The 22,460-nt window shown below is 37.5% G+C and overlaps 1 protein-coding gene and 1 pseudogene across 1 annotated transcript in view; one reads left to right on the top strand and one right to left on the bottom strand.

Annotated features, from left to right (window-relative positions):
• LOC127447600 (ceramide kinase-like protein) overlaps positions 1 to 4,296 on the top strand; it is a 72,839-nt pseudogene extending 68,543 nt beyond the window's left edge.
• A 7,686-nt stretch (positions 4,297 to 11,982) lies between these two features.
• LOC127446943 (integrin alpha-4-like) overlaps positions 11,983 to 22,460 on the bottom strand; it is a 48,766-nt gene continuing 38,288 nt past the window's right edge. The window contains exons 20-28 of the mRNA XM_051708294.1: positions 20,927 to 21,003; positions 19,203 to 19,292; positions 19,028 to 19,115; positions 18,824 to 18,931; positions 18,555 to 18,680; positions 18,100 to 18,225; positions 13,339 to 13,437; positions 13,115 to 13,234; positions 11,983 to 12,478 (exon numbers count right to left, since the gene is read on the bottom strand). Of these exons, the coding sequence (XP_051564254.1) occupies positions 12,392 to 12,478; positions 13,115 to 13,234; positions 13,339 to 13,437; positions 18,100 to 18,225; positions 18,555 to 18,680; positions 18,824 to 18,931; positions 19,028 to 19,115; positions 19,203 to 19,292; positions 20,927 to 21,003 (921 nt within the window). The 3' untranslated portion in view covers positions 11,983 to 12,391. The remainder of the gene's footprint in view (positions 12,479 to 13,114; positions 13,235 to 13,338; positions 13,438 to 18,099; positions 18,226 to 18,554; positions 18,681 to 18,823; positions 18,932 to 19,027; positions 19,116 to 19,202; positions 19,293 to 20,926; positions 21,004 to 22,460) is intronic.

Below are 22,460 nucleotides of genomic sequence, written 5' to 3'. Positions count from 1 at the left end.
ATATTGTAAAGATAACATGTTAGCAAAATTAATTAATTATATTCTCATTGTATTAAAGTCAAAATAAATTATTAAAATAATCTGTAAAATATTATCTCCAAAAATATTTTGTACTAATTTGACAGTGTATCTCTTTTCTTATCTTATTTGCACAATTAATCTTTGTATATAAACCTGAATAGAAACAGTTAAATTCAAATATATTTGTATAAAGCTTTCATAATAAATATTATTTCAAATAATTTTTACTGAGAATACAGCCTTACAACCCCCAGTGAGCTAGTTAAAGGTGACAGCTAAAGGTAAAATGTTTTGGTCCCACTTTATATTAGGTGTCTTTAACGATTATATACTTAAGCATTTGAAACAATGTTCTTATTATGTACATATGTGTTGTTGCTGTCGCTGTCCTTTTCTGCATATCGCTGCCCCATTCGGCTTATCGCGGCGGCATTTTGTGGTCCATTCTGCATAACGTGGCGGCTCATTTCAGCTTAGTCCCGGTTCTCCCGATGGCCAGTCCGCCCTGATCGGCCCCAAAGTGCGTCGGCCCACCGGGGAAATGCCTGGTATGCCAGATTAGCAATCCAGCCCTGACTGTATGTGAAAACTTTAGTACAAAGTTGCACCTGGTTTTGCAAAGACAAACATTGCATACATCATGTCATGTGAATTGTTGGTAATCATTGGCAACGCAAAAGCAGACGCTTCACTCGATCGAGTTTAATGCATTAGGTGCAAGTCATCTGTAAAGGCTTTTAGAGTTTAGGACATTCAAATGTATCTATGTACATACACATGGTGGTAAAAAAAAAAAAAAAAAAAATCTCTCTCTCTATTCTGTGTTAGGTGAGGATGACTCCTGGCAGACCAGAGAAGGTCTCTACCTGAATGTCAGCATCATGGCTATTCCCTGCTTGTGCTCCATTGCCCCCAGAGGCCTGGCTCCGAACACCAGGTCAGAACTACAGATCAGCTCCTTCCAAATAACTTCAATTTTACCCCTCAATCAGAGCTTTCTTTTTGCCTAAACGAGCCAGATCCAGCACCTATTTTAGTGGATCCTCCACCAGGCCTCATAGGCAAGGGATGCCTGTATATATGTTTAAAAAAGATATATATTATAAATAATAATAATGTTGTCAACAAGAATGTAACCATATATTCAAGATACTAATGCTATTAATGTTATGTTAATAATGTTATTTCTACATTTATTTACCCTAATGCATGTATAGTAATGCTATTTTGCTACCTATCATCACAATGCAACAAAACTAGATAACTTCTACCATAACCAATAAAGTCAGGCTGTTGCAGTGTAGACAGCTTTGTTGATCTTAATGGGAGTGATCGATTCCCCCCAAACCTGCCCCATCCATCACCAGTCCTTGTTTTGGGATCTTATAATTTACAAATTAAGTACTGCCCTCAATCCTTAAACTTACGCAGACTATATATATGCCCTAAAAGCAAGTACTGTAAGATGGGCTCAGTAGCTGATGTCAAAGATAGACTGTAAAACCTTGAGACCAGGTTAGTGTGTCAGGAACATGCAAGGCCAACGGAGTCTCCTGACTGTTTTTTGGTGCGTGTCGTGGGCTTTCCATGCATGAAGCTGGGTAGTGTAGGCCGATGTAATCCTGAAGATTGGAATCAGTGGTTGGATCAGACTCCTAAGGTCAAAGCCACCTAACTGGACTAATCAGCACATAATTACTCTGATTAAAGGTAGTGGCAGGGTAAACTTAAGAACTGAGCATCTGTCTTTGGGTCTTTGAGTGCTCAATAGCCCCCTCTCCTTCCTGTCTTTAGAGAGCCACACAAGTTAAGCTCAGCTTCTCATAAGCATCATGTTTAGTGGGGGCAGAGTCAATGCGGCCACAGAGTTTTGTCATTGCTATGGGTAGATGAAGTGCAAACTACTATGTTTAATGGTGATGGAGACCACAATTAAGAAGGCCATAATAATAATTTTAAAAAAAACTCCATATTTATAATCCACATTTCCTACCAGCATAGTCCACAGATCAAATGCCTAAACAGGTATGACATTTTTCCAGGGTTGATTGGTTCTACCTGCTAATAATAGCATTGTCATTCTCACTTCCAATCATTTTTACCCAGACCGAGTCTACGCACTTATACCCGGCCAGGTTTATTGTTTGATTCGGATTGGTTGACAGACATTCCAAGGTGTTTATTTTCTGTAAATGTATGGCTTTTAGGTAGTTCCAGGTTTGTTGACCGCATTACACTTGAGTCATAGAAAAGTTTCAAAGGAACAGAACTTTAAAAAGTAATACAGCCTGCCATGGCACAAAGAACCAGGTAAAGACAAAAAAGTAAATGGGATGAAAATGGCAAACAATCAAAATTATTTTTCCAAAATGACTTTTAATATCTATTAAAAGCTTTAAAGGAATATTACAGGTTCAACACAAGTTAAACTCAATTGACAGCATTTATGAAATAATGTTGATTAGCACAATAAAATACTTTAGACTCAACTGTACGTTTCTTTAAAAAAGTGACAATTAAGGTTACACTGAGGCAGTTACAATGAAAGTAAATGGGGCCAATTTTTGGAGGGTTTAAAGGCAGAAACATGAAGCTTATAATTTTATAAAAGCACTTACTGATTTTGGGGAAAATCTGCAGAATACTGTAGAGTGGATTTAAATGTGGTGAAATAACAGAGATGAGAGTGTGGGCCTATTTATACCTTCTAGCTCCCATTGACATGGTCCACTGATGTGTAGATACTGTTTGGAACAGTCTAAGTGTGAACCAGATCTAATTATAGACCTAGGGGGAAAACAAAAGAGAAACCGGTTTTATTACATAAACAAACCTTATTTTTTCTAGCAGATAAGAACAAAGGGTGGCTTATCAAAGCAATAAGCAACTCAAAGCCGTGTGTGTTAAAGTTATTTTACCATGGTAAAGGGGTGTTCTTAGGCAAGACACGAAGCCCACTTAAACATAGTAAAACCACCGTAACAAATGGCCTCCCGTGGCTTATTGCTTTTATAAAACGGCTGCAACAGCAATATGATAAAGACACAGACGTTCAATACATAATTACATTTATTTTTAATATTAACTGGAATAAACAATTATTCAGCGATTGAGCTTAACTTGTATTGAACCTGGAATATTCCTTTAAAATAGAATGTGTGGTCACAGGTGTACATTTATCAGCATTTTATAATGGTTCATGAACGTGGCTCAACCAGTCAGAACTTAGAGTTAGAACTATCCATTTTACAATATAATGTTGCATTGATTTCATAACAAACAGCCTGCTGGTCGTAATGTTTAACTTGCCACTATGTACATGACAGCATATAAGTAAAAGCATAATACCATATGTTACACCTAAGCACAATAAATGTGAATAACCTTTTGTGTCTACCACAGGCTCAGTAATGGCAGTATGGCCCTGATAGCGGTTGGCAACACTTCCAGGTCAGAGTTCATCAAGCACTTGAAGAAATACAGCAGCACAAACAATCAGGTGAAGTCACCTGCGTGGAGTTTGCCCAGCCTAGTGGCAAACTTACTGATCTCACATCAGCCCGACGTGCAGGAAATCCAGGCTAATGGAGTTAGCAACCTCCCCAGCTTAAGCAGATATAGCATACTGTCAAGTCAAATTAGTCGCTGATTGTCAGCTTCCCACAAAACACTTTTCCAGCTAAGACAGATTAGCCCATTTCTGAGTCGGTCTCTTCTTTTTTCTTAAGCAATCCAACCTAGAGCTGTTTGTTAACCCACATTTTATAAATATACGTTGTAGATTAAAAGCTGGCCTACTGCTCTTAGCTCTCGTCTGAGATGCCATTGTGCCGTAGAGCAAAGCTGTGTCAATTTCAATGTTTCTGAATCTGTGCTGTACTACTGGGCCATTATTAACCTGTTTTAAAAGAGCTTGTGTGGGGGTATTCCAGTGTTTACCTTATTTAGATGGGCAGATGGGGAAACAATGTAGAAAGTCAGGTCTACTTTATCTTGGGTGAATCTCACAAAACCTGTCTAGAACATGCCTAAGTCATATTTAACCCCCACAAAGAAATAAGAAATTATATTTCGCTACAGAAAAAAGAATCTTATTTTTAGGCCATTACACATATCATTCTATTTACTGTAATGCAACAAACAACAATAAAATAATACATATTTATACATTATGTCAGTATTTGTTTAACTATCTTTAAATGCTAATTAAAAATAATAATTATTGTAGTATTTATAATAACGAGAATCGCTTGAGAATAATGGGAATAAACTCAACTTTAGGGAAATGATACTTCCTTTTAAAATAAACATATATATATATATATATATATATATATATATATATATATATATATATATATATATATATATATATATATATATATATATATATATAAGAATCACACAACTTTCTTGTAAAAAGCAATAGAAATAACAATAGATAGAATTCACCCCTATAACTAATGTGAACTCATCACTCCATAAAACAGGAAAGGGATGGATGGATGTTTATACACATTGTCTGGGTTAAGGTTTACATTGTGACTGCTTTGAGGATTCAGGTCAGAGCTAGTATTTCTCAAAAAAAAAAAAAAAAAAAAAAATAATAAAAAAAGAATGTCTAGTTTACACAGTAGTTTATATACAGTATATACAGTGGCAAGAAAAAGTATGTGAACCAGTTTGGAATTACCTGCATTTATGCATAAATTTGTCTTAAAATCTGGTTTGATAATCTAAGTTATAACAATGAACAAAAACAATCAGTTTTAACTAATAAAACAAATTATTGTATTATTCTTGTACATATTGAATACATCATTCAAACATTCACATTGTAAGTTACAAAAAAGTATGTGAAGTCCTAGGCTAATGACATCAACAAAAGCTAAGTCAGGAGTTGGCAAACCTGGCATTCAATTAATATAATGAGATTGGAGCTGTGGATTTGAGCTAATTTGACTAAAAAGCATTCAAACATTTTGATTTTAGCTATTCACGAGAAGCATATGCTGACGTGGACCATGCCTAGTTAAAAAGAGATCTCAAAAGACCTATGATCAAGAACTGTTGCTGTGCATAAAGCTGGAAAGGGTTACAAAGTTATCTGGAAGTGCTTAGATATTCTTCTGTCCACAATTAGACAAACTGTCTATAAATGGGGACGATTTAGTACTGTGGCTGCTCTCCCTAGAAGTGGCCATCTAGCCAAGATTACTCAAAGGACACACCGCAGAATGCTCAGTGAGGTAAAAAAAGACTTGAAGGAATCATTGGAACTGGTTAAGATCTCTGTTCATTAGTCTACTGTACGGAAAAAAATTAAACAGGTATGGTGTCCATGGCAGGACACCACGAAACAAGTCACTGCTTTCCAACAAAAACATTGCAGAGTGCCTGAAGTTTGCCATAGACCACCTTGACACTCCAAAACACTACTGGGAAAATATTTTGTGGACTGATGAAACTAATGTTGAATTGTTTGGGAAGAACATGCAGCACTATGTATGGCGTAAAAAGGGCACCGCATACCAACATGAAAACATCATCCCAACGTTGAAGTACAATGGAGTGAGCATCATGATTTGGGGTGCTTTGCTGCTTTGGGGCCCAGATTGCTTGCCCTCATCGAGGGAAAAAATAATTCCCAAGATTATCAAGATATCCTACAGGATAATTTCAGGGTGGCTATGCACCAGATGAAGCTCACTAGAAGTTTGGTGATGCAGCAGGACAATTACCCTAAACTTAGAAGTAAATCCACTAAAGAATGGCTTCAAAAACAGAAAATCCACCTTTTGAAGTGGCCCAGTCAGAGCCCAGACCTTAACCCAACAGAGATGCTGTGGAATGACCGCAAGAGAGCCGTTCACACCAGACCTCCTAAGATTATGGCTGAGCTGAAGCGGTTCTGTAAGGAAGAATGGTCCAAAATTGCTTCTGAATATTATGCAGGTCTATTCCGCAGCTACCGGAAACGCTTTGTTGAGGACGTTATTTCTCAACAAAGGAGGATCGACCAGTAATTAAATCCAAGGGTTCACTTACTTTTTCCACAGCACTGTGAATGTTTAATAGGATGTGTTCAATAAAGGCATGAAAGATTATAATTGTTTGTGTGTTGTTAGCTTAAGCACATTGTATTTGTCTATACTTGTGACTTTGATGAAGATGAGATCACACGTATATTGGATTGAAATGTGACCTGGATGAGATTCACCCCAACAATCAATGTGAATTCATCTGCCCACAAAACAGGAAAGGACTGGATGTTACAGTACTGCACATTGTCTGGGTCAAGGTTTACAATGTGACTGCTTTGAGGATTCGGGTCAGAGCTTGGATTACTCCAAAATAGTTGGGCTAATAAATATATAGTAGAATGCACTGTAGTTTAGATTAATTAGGGGGAAATAAAAGTTAAATGATAGTCTGCAGTGAGATATTATGATAATGTGAGTTCTTTCCAGGTCATCTTTCTCTCTGAATAGGAATTTGTGACGTGCCTGTATGGTCATATAAATAAAACATGATTAATGGTGATGGGATGGTGTTTCTTTAACCAGGTTCACAGCAGGTCACACACACAAACACAAGACTGATATGGGCAGTTCAGGAACAGTTATTTTGCTGTTTATCACTGCTCCCTTGTGGAGCTACATTAAACTACAGCCTCAAATAGTAAGACAGTCAGTACAGTGCGAAACAGCAGCAGCCTGCAGGCCCCATATTATAAACATTCCTCTCTTCAGACCGGAAAGTCTAAAAATTCTGGATTATAACTATCAAAACTAAGTCCTTGCAGAAATAATTAAAAATAAAACAAATTATGTAATAAATTAATAACCTTGATCTAAACAAAATAGGTGTAATTTTAAACCTTAGAATCTGGATTTCACAATGCATATAGCAGATCCTACCAATTCTTAAATAATGCTTTTGAATTATCTGACAAATTAGAACTGTTTTGTTCTCATAATTTACACATTTGTTACCACAACAATTATATTCAATTATAGTTGGTAAAAACATAAAAAAGATGAGATATGTTCCTTGCTGGAAAGACCAGCTTAACCGGCATGTAATTCCCATGCTGGTCTAGGCTGGTTTATGCTGGGTTGGTGCTGGTCTATCTGGTGGACCAGCTTAGCCAGACTTTTCACCAGCAAAACCTAGCTGGTGAAACTGGTTGACCAGCATGGTCTTTCTGATGAAGCTGGTTAAGCTAGTTTAAAAGCCTGGTGGGGTCATTCCATGCTGGGGGACCAGCACCCAAAACACAACATAAGCTGGTGACCAGGCAATGCTGGTATTTTCAGCAGGGTTAAAAGATCTCAATTAGTAAAATGCAATGAGCAAATTTGTTTCACTCACAGTCAAAAGCCAAACTGAAGTGAGTATTAGTGTATGAAAGTCCCACTGACATACATAAATATAATAAACAGGAGCGTCTTTTTGTCAGGTTTTTCCTTATTACTTCCTGAAACATACATATAACATAGACAATGACATCGTTGTAATTTTACAGCAGACTATCCTGATTCAAATGAGCCCAAACACAACACAATATGATCTTGAAATATTACTCAAAGAGTGTGCATGGAAAGGCGATGCACAAAGGGCTCTGAACACACATTGTGTGTGTGTGTGTGTGTGTGTGTGTGTGTGTGTGTGTGTTGCATATCGAAGACTTTCTGTGTGCAAACACACATCCACATGTGTTCATCTAAAGGGTTGGAATGCTCTTGAATACTTAATATTTCTGTATTTTGTAGTCTAATCTATTCATTTCCAATGGCCGGTACAACAGGTGTAACAAAGTGAAATAAAACCAATTAAAATGTCATTTTTACTTGACACAGCATCTAAAAAATCTGGCGCTCCTGCCTGACATGTGAAACCTCCGAAACCAATAGTTCACCCTAAAATACAATATTACTGAATTACTCACCCATATGCTGTTATTTCTGATGAAATTTTAAAGATCTACACAGCTCTTTTCTATACAGAGACAGTAGTCCTAGTCACCATGTACGTCAAGCTCAATCAATGTCCATATGAACTGAATTCCTTGAAGTTGCCATTCCATGAAGTTTGTTTATTACTGGCATCTAGTTAGGTTAATTGACATGTTTTTATAATTGTAATTCTGCACAGTTTTCAGTAATAATATTACATTTGTCCAACATGAGCTGCATGATGATTCTACAAAAATTCTCCCATGTGTTCCACGAAGAAATAACACCATATGGGTTTGAACAAAATGAGGGTGAGTAAATAGATCACAGGATTTGAACCATGGTATAATCATCTCGAGTGGCTCATTGCATTTATAAAAAAGGTGGTAACTGCAATGTGATAAAAGACAGATATTTAATGAATAGTTTACTTTATTAATATTATAAATTAATGTGTGTTCGCAGGTGTGTGCTTATCTGCATTTTTACAATGGCTTCGAATACGGTTTCAATCAGGATTTTTAGTCATAACGGTCCTATTCTATAAGATTGAATAAGACACATTCCTATTCAAATGCCAGACAGCAATTAAGCCACTGCAAATGTTGAATTTCGAATGACCAGTGTAGTAAGTGTGTTGTTTTAAGGCACAACAAAAGTTATATGGGTGCAGAATGAGTGACAGAAGAATAATCAGTGTTTAAGAGGTTTAAAGAAAGAGGGTGTTACATCAGATACATTCTTGTAATGTTTTAATGCATTGACAACTCTGTTTATTTTTCAGAGTTCATCCACAACTCCTCACGCTCTTTGGAGCAGACATGGAGGAGGCAGATGAATCACCAGTTAAATGCACGCACACACACACACACACACACACACACACACACATGTTGGTGCAGCTATCACTATGAGGACTCTCCATAGACATAATGATTTTTATACTGTACGAACTATAGATTGAATCCCCTAACCCTAAACCTAACCCTAAACCTAACCCTCACAAAAGAACGTTCTGCATTTTTACATTTTCAATAAAACATAATTTAGTATGTTTTTTTAAGCGATTTGAATTATGGGGACACTAGAAATGTCCTCATAAACCACATATAGCATAATACCCTTGTAAGTACCAGTTTGTAACCTAAAAAAAAGTCCTTGTAAACCACTTAAACCTGCCCAAACACACACACACACACACACACACACACACACACACACACACTTTCAGCTCAGCTGTTTTAAGGGGGACTGCTTTTGTTTTTATATAAAGCTAACTATAATTACTATGAACTAACCCTAATAGAAAACTTTTTGCATTATTAAAATAATAAAAAATAATTATTATTTAATTTTATGTATGTTTTTTTGTTTTGTTTTTTTTTTTTTTTTTTTTTTTTTTTTAAGGAGGTTTTAGCTCACTTCTGGGTACAAATTTGTCCCCAAACTATAGCTTAGTATGCACGCACGCGCGCACACACACACACCCATATAGAAAAGTAATGTTAGGAGTTACCTATGAGACATTAAATGAACACATTGCACAAAGCAAAGCTTTAAGACGTACACAGATAATTTTATATCAAAGCAAACACGACACAGTGCAGTCCAGTGCATAAGAATTTAAATTAAACCAAAGTACATTTATCATCGTAATTTGTATATATATATATATGTATATTAAGACAGCAAATAACAAATCAAATGAAAAAATTCACTTAATAAAAATATAGATAAAAAAAAAAAAAAAAAAAAAAAAAAAAAAAAGCTGTGTGCTTTTTGTATACAATTCCCTGAACAGTAAAGTGGAGAGTTTACAAGGAAGCTTGTTTTTTTAATCTGGCATCTTTCATGTCTTGGGAAAGCACTAGGGATATGACAAACAACTCATCCCGATGCAACCCAATGTTGTTTCCCATCTATAAACTGAAGATTATATCTCTTATAAATAAATTATCTTGTGACTCTTGAATAGCTTTCAGTCTCACAAGGACCGTCTGTGCTAACAACCCTTTCGGGTCTCATTCACACACAAATAATTCCTACGACTCTCCCAATATGAGCAGGCCCAGACGGAATCTGCACTTATTTCACCACATTTTCTGCATTCATTTTTTGGTGGGAAAATATATGGAACTTAAACTAGGTAAAATTAGCTTAACAGATTCAACAATACTGTAGTCTTATTTATAGATGAACGCATAATCAAATTAGAGTTATTATAGTTTTGAAGATGTCGGTAAACTGTGGTTAGTTGTTTTTTACTAGTCAATTTAGTCGGCCGCTTCTCATCTAATTAGATGGTTCTTTTTGACAAAATTAACAGATTTTCTAAAGTAGGGCTTGGGATATTAATTTAAATCAGATCATCCAAAATTGATTGGAAAAAAAAAATAATAATAATAAACTCCTTATTTTATTTTAGTTAACAAAAATATTTTTTCACTCCTAATTTTTGTCTTTTTTGTAATAGTTTTCGTAAATGCAAATTCATTTTGCAAAAATATTTAATTAATGGACACGCAAGGAGCGGAGGATGTACCGAACTTTATGAATGTCGTGCATTCAATTATTTGCGGTAATATGAGTTTTTGCAGAGTTCTGCACGTGCAGATTTCGTATTGGTCTGCACACGAGTGAGAGGTGACGGTGCTGTGTACTGTATGTAAGGGTGGGGGTTCTCTGTCATACAAATGAATACACACACTGACACACACACTTAAAAAAAAATGGCTTGGAGCCAGACACATGCCACTCTCTTCACTCTACTGTAGCACACAACAGACACAGAACAGCAGCCGTCTTTGCTCCGTTTCCATGGCACCCAGCCAAAGCACGTGGCAAACACTCACTCCATCTGGCGTCTCCGTACAAACTTCAAACTACTGAACTCAGCAGCAAGAGTTTGGGTGGAAATAGAGTGAAAATATGTGTCATTTACTCCTTTTTTTGCATGGAGATCCAATACCACAGTGATGCAAAAGTGTGAAAACCCGTATTCACAGCAATGTTAACCGAGATGGAAAGTGCCAGAAATTCTGTCACCTCTGTGGAGGGTATACTAACTTGCAGAGTCTCTTCAAACATAACCTTACCAAACAAAAGCTACAGCAGTGCAATTTCTACTTTACAGCAGGCCAATAGCCAATATGTTCACTGAATGTAGTCAAAACAGTGAAGAAGCACTTCAGCTCAGTTCCAAAACCTAGTCAACTGACTTGCTGTCTACTGCCTTCTAATTTGGAAGCATCCTAACTGAAATGAAACCTCATACATGCTCTACATATAGGCAGCAACTCAGAGCATCATAGAAATATTGCTAGTCACGCAAAGCACTGAAACCCAAACTCACACTTGATTTCAATGTTTGACCTGTGCATGTTGGCAAGCTAATGACGCAATACTCAAAGCATAAAAGTGCATAAGACACACAAATATTGAGTAGAATAGTACATTTTTAATTAGATACAACTTTTTTTGCTGTTCATTTTTTTGTATCTTCGAAAAGTATTTTTTTTCGTAACTTATCGTTACATTGACAATATTCAGATTAGTAATGGACCACTCTGGGTTTATCAAAAGTTAATTCTTAAATTATTGCATTTGGTCCTTCCCACTCCTGAATATGTGGTTACTGCCTTGCTTTTCGGTATTAAATGAATAATACATAGTAAGAATTAAAAAAATTCTCACTTTGACTGCCATTTTGGATGGATTTTTCCCCCCTCTGAGCATGTAATTATGCATTTTGAGATTAGCTCCTCCACAGTAGATTGATGTTGCTGTCTATCTTTTGGAACAGCTGTACACCCTGTCTACACTGGTTATTGCTTCCATCGTAATCAACGATGATGTCTACACTGGATGAGACCGGCGCATTGCACTGCTACGGCAGTTTACAGACACCCATTCTATTTCAGCTGAATGTTTTTAGACGCTTTGTTAAAAAGAACTCGGGACACCTACATTCTGCTCTATTTGTGGCGCTGTGTTTGTTTTGTTGTTTTTACTGCAAAGAACGGCCTCTTAGCAGCAGAAGTATGCCTATGCATTCACTAGGTTTTGAAACAGAGCTATAAGGTTCTGTAGCGACAGTACATTCTGAAGTCCTTTTCTCCCTTGGCACATCAGCCCAAGAGCTTTTCAGTGTGTACTTGTAGTATGTTCAGTACTCTATAACCAACAGAGCTAAAGTGCATTGGCTTCAACCTGTTGACAGAAAATGCGGATTCTTTTGACAGTCTTTGTACTCTTAAAGCCTCTTAGAATTTGTTTTGTGATGAATGTTTTTTGGCCATTAAGGTGAATGGTTGTAGGTTATCATGAGTCCAGCTCTTGGTGTCAACAGAGCAGCAGCCCTTCCTGTTTTGTCCATTCAGTACTGACTGGTCTTGTATGTGGTAAATCCAATATTAGGAAACACTCTCATTCTTGGGTACATAGTCCCAACTGTCCCGTCGTAACTTATCCTTCTTCAACTTCCGTTCAAAGAATCCAAGCTAATAAAAACAAGGGAATATATTAGTGTAAGCAAACAAATGTACATTTCACTTTCAAGTTGCAACTCCGAGACCATCAACCCTTGTACTTTCAAGCCCCCATGAAATCCATGATGTCCTTGTCTGTTAGCTTTGAGGACATCTACAGTATATGTTAGTGTGCACCAAAAAGTAATAATGATTTTCTTTCTCTTCCAGATAAACAGACCAAAAACATTGATGACTCATCTTGCAATCATTTTTTGTCCAATTAAACACTCTCTAGAATGAGAATCGCCCTATAGAATGTTTCAGTAGGAAATAAGTCAACACAGGAAAGAAAAACTGCACTTGTCAAGGCATTTTATGGTGTCTTTAATCATTTTTGTACGTGCTGATTGTGATTTATATATATATATATATATATATATATATATATATATATATATATATATATATATATATATATAGCTCTATCTATCTGCTTAGAACCTCCATTTTAACTGAGCAAGATATTTCTGGTCTAGTGTTAATTAATTATAAAGTCATTTTAATGAACAAATTCTTTGTAGTTGTTTTCTCTGAGATGAGAAGATTATTGCATCAGTTCTCATTGTTCAGAAGCTTATGTTTAAGGGAACATGATGTGACACATACCTTCCAGAGGAGAATGACAAGCACTGCTAAAATGATCAGCCCAAGTATCAGACTGGATACAATCAGAAAAATGGCCACAGATGCTGCAGGCTTCTGGTTGTAGATAGCATCTAAGAACACCTGCAACATTGCAAAAATGTTAATAAAAAGCAAAAGTGTAAATGCAGTGTTTCTCATTTTTTACCACTGGATAATCTATTAGAGGTTTGTTCTGAGATACGTACTCCTGCAGAAACTTCATCCTGTAGAAAGATGGTGTTGGCATCCCTCACTGGTGAAATAAGGTCAATTGTACTATGTATTGTCATTACAGTGTGTCTGCCCTAAAGGAAATAAACATGTATCAAAGTTATCCAAGTTCATCTCTGTAAACAAATCAAGCAATCCTTCTGACAAACAATGGTTTGTTCCCCATTAGTGAAACACTGCAACTGGTGCTGTGTAAGCAACATTCAGGGCTCTAATTAGAGGAAGTCATACAACAGTCCATTGGCTAGGGGTGGGTTTCCAGGACTGAAGCACTTGATATTTTTAGAAAAACCTATTTTTTTTTTTTTAATCACCCTGTCTTTTTCATGTTTGATATATTTATGTTTTCGGCAACAACATAAATCAGATCTGCTCTGTAAATTAGATGTATTTTTCAAGCCAAATTATTGCAAGTCTTGTGCATATTGTCTTTCTGCCACAAAAAATTGGAAACCATGCTGATTTTGGACCAACTACTGTAGACAACAAGTACCATACATTGGACATACACTGGCCATTAGCATTTTAAGATGTGTTTCTAAAAACCTCACAAATTTCTGCAAATCCATAAATAATTGTTTTCTAAGAAGCACTTATTTTAGCAGCCTACTAGCTTAAAGCTGAAGTATGTTATTACTAGTGCCACAGAATGGAATTTCTAAAATGAACATACGCCCCTCTTCTGCTGTTGATCAAACCGTCAGATAGTTCCACCCCCAACTCACGTCATTGGTTGAGTAACATTGTTGGGACGGGTCTAAGCGGGTCACTCAAAACAAGCAGGAATTTTATAGTGCTAAAGAGACCGTGTTTACAGTTTTCAAAAAAATTAACCTATGATTGACTTACTTATAATTCTCTGCATATTAAGCGTGGATAGAAGAAAATATTTTAACACTGATAACCACGTGCGACCCCGTGAACAAGTGTTGATGTATTTTGACTACGCTACATGCAACACATAATTTAAATGAATAAAAACTGACTGAATACTGTTCACAAGACTCTAGACTGTCATTTAAAGGGTTAAACTTATGCCGCACCGAGTCATGTGACACAAAAACATGACATCGATTTCCTTGAAGCGCTCCTATGAACACAACGCCAACGAAAGTGCCTCTGGTAAGAAATCTCTAAGTTTTTTAATTGAAACCAGTTTGCTTGTAAAGAGGAGAGTCTCTAGTTTCGTTTGATATGCCACATTAAAAAATCAGTTCATTTTTCGCGTGTCAGCACCCTGATAAACGTATGTCCACATATGTGGTAACTCATACCGTATTTCCTAAAAAGTAGAAAAAACATGATCATTATTTTGAATAACTTTTAACTCTAACACATCTGTGGGTCATTTCGCTTAATTTTAATATTCATTTTGATAACTTTTATTTTGTTATCTTTTATTTTGCAATACGATTCTATTCATTAACATTAGTTAATGCATTCCTATATATTTACTATGCATTTTCACATGAAGAATAAATGGGTTCATCCCAAAGCTGATTTTTTAATTTTTTTTTATATGGACTTAGGATGAAAATAAGGTGCATTTCAAACTGTTCTGAGACCAGTGAAGACAGACAGCACACTGGAGTCATTCACTAGATAGGGTGCAAGGGAGCATCCTAGAACTTTCTATGCAGCTAAGTGCATTCAATCCTAAAATCTGACAAAAAGTTCAGTTTCAAGCTGCAGATGATGTTTGGACCACTCAACATGTTTGGCAGACATGGGGCAATGGTAATCAGTATATAGATTCAGAATTTTATAATGCAAAATAAAAATAAAAAATAAAATTTTTTGATCCCCTGTTTCTCCTAATTTGGAATGCCCAATTCCCACTACTTAGTAGGTCCTGGTGGTGGTGATATTACTCACCTCAATCCGGGTGGCGGAGGATAAGTCTCAGTTGCCTCTGCTTCTGTGACCGTCAATCAGCGCATCTTATCACATGGCTCGTTGTGCATGACACCGCGGAGACTCCGCATGTGGAGGCTCATACTACTCTCTGCGATCCACGCACAACTTACGACACACCCCATTGAGAGCGAGAACCACTAATCACGACCACGAGGAGGTTACCCCATGTGACTCTACCCTCCCTAGCAACCAGGCCAATTTGGTTGCTTAGGAGACCTGGCTGGAGTCACTCAGTACACCTTGGATTCAAACTCGCGACTCCAGTGGTGGTAGTCAGTGTCAATACTCGCTGAGCTACCTAGGCCCCCATAAAATTTCACAACGTAGTCTCACTGTCCACATATGTGGACATACATTTTTAGGAAAAGCATTTGCTCTAGAATTTATTATTATAATTTTTTTTTTTTGCTTGTTTATTAGGTGCTACTAGTTACAAATAAAAAAGGGAAACGGAAAATGCACACAGCAGTAGCGTGGGTGTCTCAGGAGGTTAAATAATTCAATAGGCAGTGCCACGGGCAACTAAAGCAGTGGTTTTCAACTGGTTTTGCTTTGGGACCCAGATTTTAATCGCACCACGAAAATATCGCAGTGTGGATGAGAATTATTTAGCTGAATGCTAGATTAACTTTAAATTTGCCCTAAATTTCACTTGGGCAGCGCCAAAAAGTTTTCAGTGGGAGAACCATGGCATTGTGCATGTGCAACAAGGCTAAATGATAGCCTGAGGGGCACATTTGCCTTTGCCCCTTAGCCAGTCAAAAGCTTTGATCATGTGTATGTCAAACTGACATTCTCTGGATTTACCGCTTTTGAGTGCAGACCTGTGTCGTGAATTTCATTGGTAAGTTTTAAAAGCTAATTTTATTCTAATGTGTTGCTGGTTGGTTTAATTAAAGTTCACCGCTCATGATTTCAGTGCCATTGCTTTGAGATGTTGTTGATGCATTGGTTCATATAAGATTACAATAACTGAAAAATATTGAGTTTTTTGTTTTCAGTAGTTTTGTTATGCTATTCATGTGAGTTAGTGAGATAATACGCACAGCCTTTGACCATTTGCCTATATCTGGTTTGCTTTTATGGCACTTTAGCTTTTGGACATGATGTGTACGTTTTAGTGGTGTTTTGTGCAGAGATTAAATTATTAGGTATGCATGGCATCATGTTCAGAGGTTGCGCTGGAACTTTTTTATCTGACAGATTGAGTTGTAAAATTTCTGTCATGATCTATTTTTATACATCATACTGGTTTTCATTTTAGAAGTACTAGGGCTACATTAAGGGAGGTAGAATCTATTATGGCATATACTGTACATTACAGTGGATAGGCCTATATGATATATTTTTTGACTCCTTATGCTTGAGCCCAGTGAAACCAATGAGTTCTAAGGTGAAAGTTCTACCTGTCAATCAGCTGCTGCGATTAAACCGGTTAAAGCGAATTCATACATGCACAAATTCACAGAACTTTTTCAGTGTGCCTGATATCAACATGAAGTGTCACAGATTAGAAGCACACACATCTCTGAAGCTCAGTTACAGGTACTCCACTAAAATAACGAAGAATTCTGCTCCAAACGTAATGTTGGCACTTATATTAAATGCGAGTATAATTATCAGAAACTATGCACCATTTTACTGTTTTGTTATCGACAAAGTGAAAATGTGTAAAGAATTTTATGAAATTTGCCATCTTCTTCCTGTTTCCATTCAAATGGCCTTTTATCGATAAAAATGGTGCGTGATGACATCATGCTTAAAAAAAACACTGTCGCATATCGCTAATTGTGTACCTTTCGCCTCCCAGATGTCCCTACTTCCACCCCCCCCCCCCCCAACCCCCCAGTATTGAGACAATTCATTGAAATTAGCCAGCTTACTGTCATTTTAATTTGACAAATAAATGCAATCAGAAGATGAGGAATTGCAATCAAAAGGGAGCAGTTGCCCTTCTGAGAGGACTGTAATATTGGTCCTGATGTTGCGCCTATCGCAGGTTGCCACCAGTTCCAACCCGAAAGCGAAACGTCAAGGCTAATTTAAGTTTATGTAAAGAAAAGGCAAGTATATACGCCTAACAATATTATTTTTTCATTTGGTAATTTATTTTTTTAATTTAATGCTTTATTCGTTTGGTAATTTATTTAATTTAATATTGGGAATTTTGCCGGCATTTATTTTATTTTTTTTAATTAAGCTAAACAATAATTTTATAGAATTGGCCTTTATGTTAGTGTTCCAGAAAAGCACACTGATGCATTTCTCCTAGTATTGTGTATTTATTTTTCATTTAAAACATCTCTGTGCACAGAAATGCTATGTTTTTTGTTGTGTGGACTGTGGACTGCCGTCTATTATTTTGAATGATGTGGAAAAGCACCTTTAATAAATAAACGGATGGCTACCGTGATTAAATTAATCGCAAAGAGTGGCCATTCATTTGTTCTCTGTGCACTTGTCGATGACAGGTGCACGATACGAGATATTTGTGTTGGCACTCCTGGAAGTGTCATGATGCAGATGTGTTTGCAGCATCGGATCTGTGCAGATACGCCGTTAAGACCAATCCATAACAGTGCGAGTAATGCTTCACGTACAATAAATTGGCTTTCAAGGATGTATGTGATGGATAATTTTCAGTTAATGCAACCCCTTACATGTTGGGTTAAGTGATTGTTTGTGCCCCACCAGAAATAATGAGCCTGAGGCGCCACTGCATGCAAGTATAGGTCTTATTCTCTTGAATGAAGGAAGACCAAAATCCCCAAAACTGTTGACTGTCTCTGCCTCATTATTCTGTCTCTCGCCATACTCACTGGACTGAGCTGGAGAACCCTGGGGTTCAGCTCGACCTCCATAGTGATGGTAACTTCCTTTCCGACCTCCAGATCACCAAAGTGACACTCCACCATCTTACAGGTCTTATCTTCGGGTGCACAGAACTGTAGAAAGACAGAGCATGATGCTTTGGATACCTATTCATAACATCTATCAGGGTTCACACACCTTTTGACCAAACGACTTTTGCAGACTTTGGGATTTTTAAAAATTATTTTATTGAGACTGCACTCACAAAGAGCAATTTCTTGCTGATTAAATATTTTGATATCATAACTAGAATATTGTATTTTTACTATGTTAATTTCCATGACTTTTCGAGGCCTGGAAATCACAATTTTGTAATTCCCAGATAAATTTCCAGGTTTTAACCATGGGAAACCTGATTTATAATAGACAGACCATGATTCATTATTATTACTATTATTTTTACCATTGTGCGTTTGCTTTTTGGGGAGAAGAAGAATACGAGTTCCTGAATAAAGGAAACTTTTGGGACATCACAGTCATCAATAATCTGAAATGTATTGTTCCTCTGGAAGCAATGTCCAAGAGTTGTCTGCAAGACAAACAATATAAAAAAAGTTAAAACAAAAAATCAAAACAGATAATATATATAATATTTCGGTGCTCTTACATAATCATGTTAGGAGGATATACAAACATATTTGCAAACATACATATTTATACACGTTCTCTCACCTGTAAATCTGTAATCCTGATTAATTGGTATTTGTATGGCACTAACATCAGAGGCAAGGCAATCTTAGCTTTGGCATCAAGAGCTTTACTTGGACCTATATTCATCACCTGTAAATTAATCGACATTATAATGAAACACATCCTGTTAAATGGTTCATTAGCACTTAATGACATTGTTGTCTGTCTGATGGAGTGCTAAAATACCTTGTACGTATAATTAAACTTCTCAGAAAAGCAGTCGACCGGCACCGACTCCTGGTCTCCAATTACAAATAAAGTCTGAGAGACAAACCTGTGTAGAAAGCAAAGGGAATAAAAAGATGAGCGTCATGTTTCTCTTCCAAAATCATTCATAAGTTTAATAAGCAGGGCAACTTACCCGTGGACATTGAGATCAACTGCATACTTCAAGGGCAATGTAAGAACGACTACGTTGTCATGCCGAAGATTTTTGTTTTCATGGCTCTCACTGAAAAACACACATTAGACTTGTAACTGTTTACCCTTGATGGAAAGTATGCTTGGAAAGATCTTTCTATCTGTGGAAATGTTTAATATCTTTAATAATTGTAGCACACAGCTAATATGCCCCATGATTTCATTATGAGAACTCTTTACTTAACACAGACTTTAATGATTTGTTAATATCCAACTCTGTTTTATTCCATCGATAGCCAGATAAACAGCAACCAGTAATGCATTCCCACAATGACATTGTTTAACGCTAATAACGAACAAAATTGCATCTCCGGAAGGAAATATCAGAGCTGTATAAAAAGAACAGTATAAAAGTTTTTAACTTAGATTTTAGGCTTTGATTATCAGAGCCACTTTACCGTTGCTATGACACTCAATACAGTAGGTATCCAACCAGAATAGGTTTTCTACTGCCGCATGAATTAGTCACAGCAGCTCTAAACCACTATAGGGCACTATAACCATAAAATTTGAACTGAGCTGAATGCCTAAAAACTATTTCTCCCAACATCACGACCATTAAGTTTGTGGCAGTAATGCTTGTTAATCTTGTCTTACCAACTGCCATAAAATAGAAGAAGAACAAACATTGATTTGCTGGAGGGACGCAGCAATGGATAAACACTTTCCGGCAACATTCAGCATTCACGAGGACGTCCATGCATCAGAAAGTTATTTGTTTGCATTTTATTAATTCACATTTAATTAAAGAGAATTATCATGAGTGTTCTTATACACACAGTATAAGTGAACAGAATTTTTCTTCATGGAAACATTAAATTACATTTTGTAGAATATTTTGATAAGAATTATAATTTTCCATTACATAAATTAAGCCGGAAATATTGTGACCAAATTATTTGTATAGAATTTATCTCATTAAATGCTTTTGAGTTTAACGCTACATGTAATATCCAGAAACGCTATGCAGTTCAAAACTGTAGGTTACATGCTTTGTTAGTCATTGTCTGTTGTAGTATTTTATTAGTAGTTAATATTTGCTATGAACCGATGTTGCCCAAAGCTCATTAACATTGATTATTTTTCAGAGTGACGGAATACATTACATCTTGTTTTTTAATCAACACATAATGCAACACCACCTTTAGTGCCTATATCAGTGTATGTCAATGGGTGATTCTACCAAATTTATATTACATTCGTTAAAGTGTAAAGTTTACAAAAACCAAAACAGATAGCACACCCAAGGCTGAAATTATCTACAAAACAAAGTTTGGATGTCCAAATGTCTGAACGTTAAGCAGTTCAGGTTAAAGTAATAAGGTTAATATATTTTGTTAGGGGGTTTACAACAAACTCTTTGAGGAATATCAATACAGTGCTGTCTTACAACCAGACATCCATTTTATGTTTCATTCCTGTGCTGGTCCTGTTTTCTTGTTTCTAACAGTAACATTGAAAGCACACAAATCCTTTGAATGTGCCGTTTAATGTCTTTGCTTATCTTTTACGCTCTGATGATCAACCTGAATCACGCAGAAGTAATATGTTCTCCACAAATGTTTACAGTTGGCTGTGTATTTGGCTCAGATATCTTCCATTTGCATAAACAATCTGTTGCACTGAATTCCTTCAATCCAAGACTGAGATGTCTGGATTTTATACCTTGTAGCATTAATGTGGATATTAAGGTCTCCTGCACTGCTGTTCTGCATCACATCCAGTAAAATGGTGATGTTGACCTGGAGGTACAAGTGGTGTTAATATTTCAACAAGACATGGTGACAAACTAGAAAGTCCTGGTTACTTTCATAACCTCCGTTCCCTGATGAAGGGAACGAGACGTTCTGTCGATGTAGTGACACTAGGGGTCACTCTTGGGAGCCCCAAACAAAAAAAAGGCCAATGGGAATTGGCGAGTGGAATTTGCATGCCACTCCCCCGGACATACGGGTATAAAAGGAGCTGGTATGTAATTCAGGTTTTGTACTGAGGAGCCGAGACAAGGTCCCAGCCATTTCAGCGGGTAGTTCAGTGTTGTGGCAAGAGGGACACAACGTCTTGTTCCCTCCATCAGGGAACGGAGGTTACTAAAGTAACCAGGACGTTCCCTATCTGTCACTCACTCGATGTTGTGTTGATGTAGTGACACTAAGGGTCCCTATACAAAACACCACAACTAGCTGAACTGTGTTAGGTGGACTGGCGGTGCGAGACGGGCAGACCACTATGTGCCTCATAGCTAGCACACCAGGCCATCACGTAACTTCCCCCAACACTCTTATGAGCATTGAACGGTCCTTCAGGAACAAGTCGAGTGCCCAACAAATAATATCCATGGTCTCTTTTCCTCTTTTTTCTCCCCAAAAAGAATGGAATTTGTTAACCGACTGGGGGCTGTAAATGTCTACATCGGGGTGTGTCACTTCCAAGGGGAAGACACTGCGGAGACCACACCCCACCCAGAGAAAAGGGGGGGGGGATTTTAAGTGGAAATACATCACATGGTCTTACCGAGTCTTGTCGGAAGTATGTCACGTGGAGAAGTTCCATGGTAGGTCCTACCCGAGGAGGGAGGAGTTACTACAAACATGGTGACCGGGGCAGAGGGTCCTCTGCCCAAGGAAGACGCAGTTTACCGACAGGGAAACAATTTAGTGGAAGATATCACATGGGGTCTCCTACGGGGAACCACCACATGTGGAGCACCTACCTCAGTACAGGGCCTAATTAGCACATGTATTGGGCCGGCAGTGAGTTTCTCCATAAACTCGTCTTCCACAATGCTAAGGAGGAAAGTCATCCAGGGATCACAACTTGTGAACACGACTGGGAGTCAAAAGCGCACATCTTTACCTCATGGGAGGGGAAAGGCGCTATGCGCAAGCGATACATCTTTGCCAGCTGTCCCGGAACCTACCTGTTCAGACCTGACAACACACGGGACATAACCGGCTCAACCAGGAGATTATAGAACCTTGCAAATGTGTTGGGTGTTGCCCAGCCCACTGCTCTGCAGATGTCTGCCAAAGAGGCGCCACTGGTCAGGGCCCAGGAGGCCGCTACACTCCTAGTAGAGTGGGCTCGTAGCCCCATGGGGGGCGGCACGTCCTGGGTGTGATATGCCATCATGATGGCGTCAATGACCCAGTGGGCGATCCTCTGTTTGGGGACAGTGCTTCCTTTCCACTGTCCACCA

Source organism: Myxocyprinus asiaticus, chromosome 10 (assembly GCF_019703515.2).
Source record: "Myxocyprinus asiaticus isolate MX2 ecotype Aquarium Trade chromosome 10, UBuf_Myxa_2, whole genome shotgun sequence".
Lineage (NCBI taxonomy): Eukaryota > Metazoa > Chordata > Actinopteri > Cypriniformes > Catostomidae > Myxocyprinus > Myxocyprinus asiaticus.
Note: the sequence above shows the minus strand (reverse complement) of the source record. Positions and strands in the feature narration are given on the sequence as shown.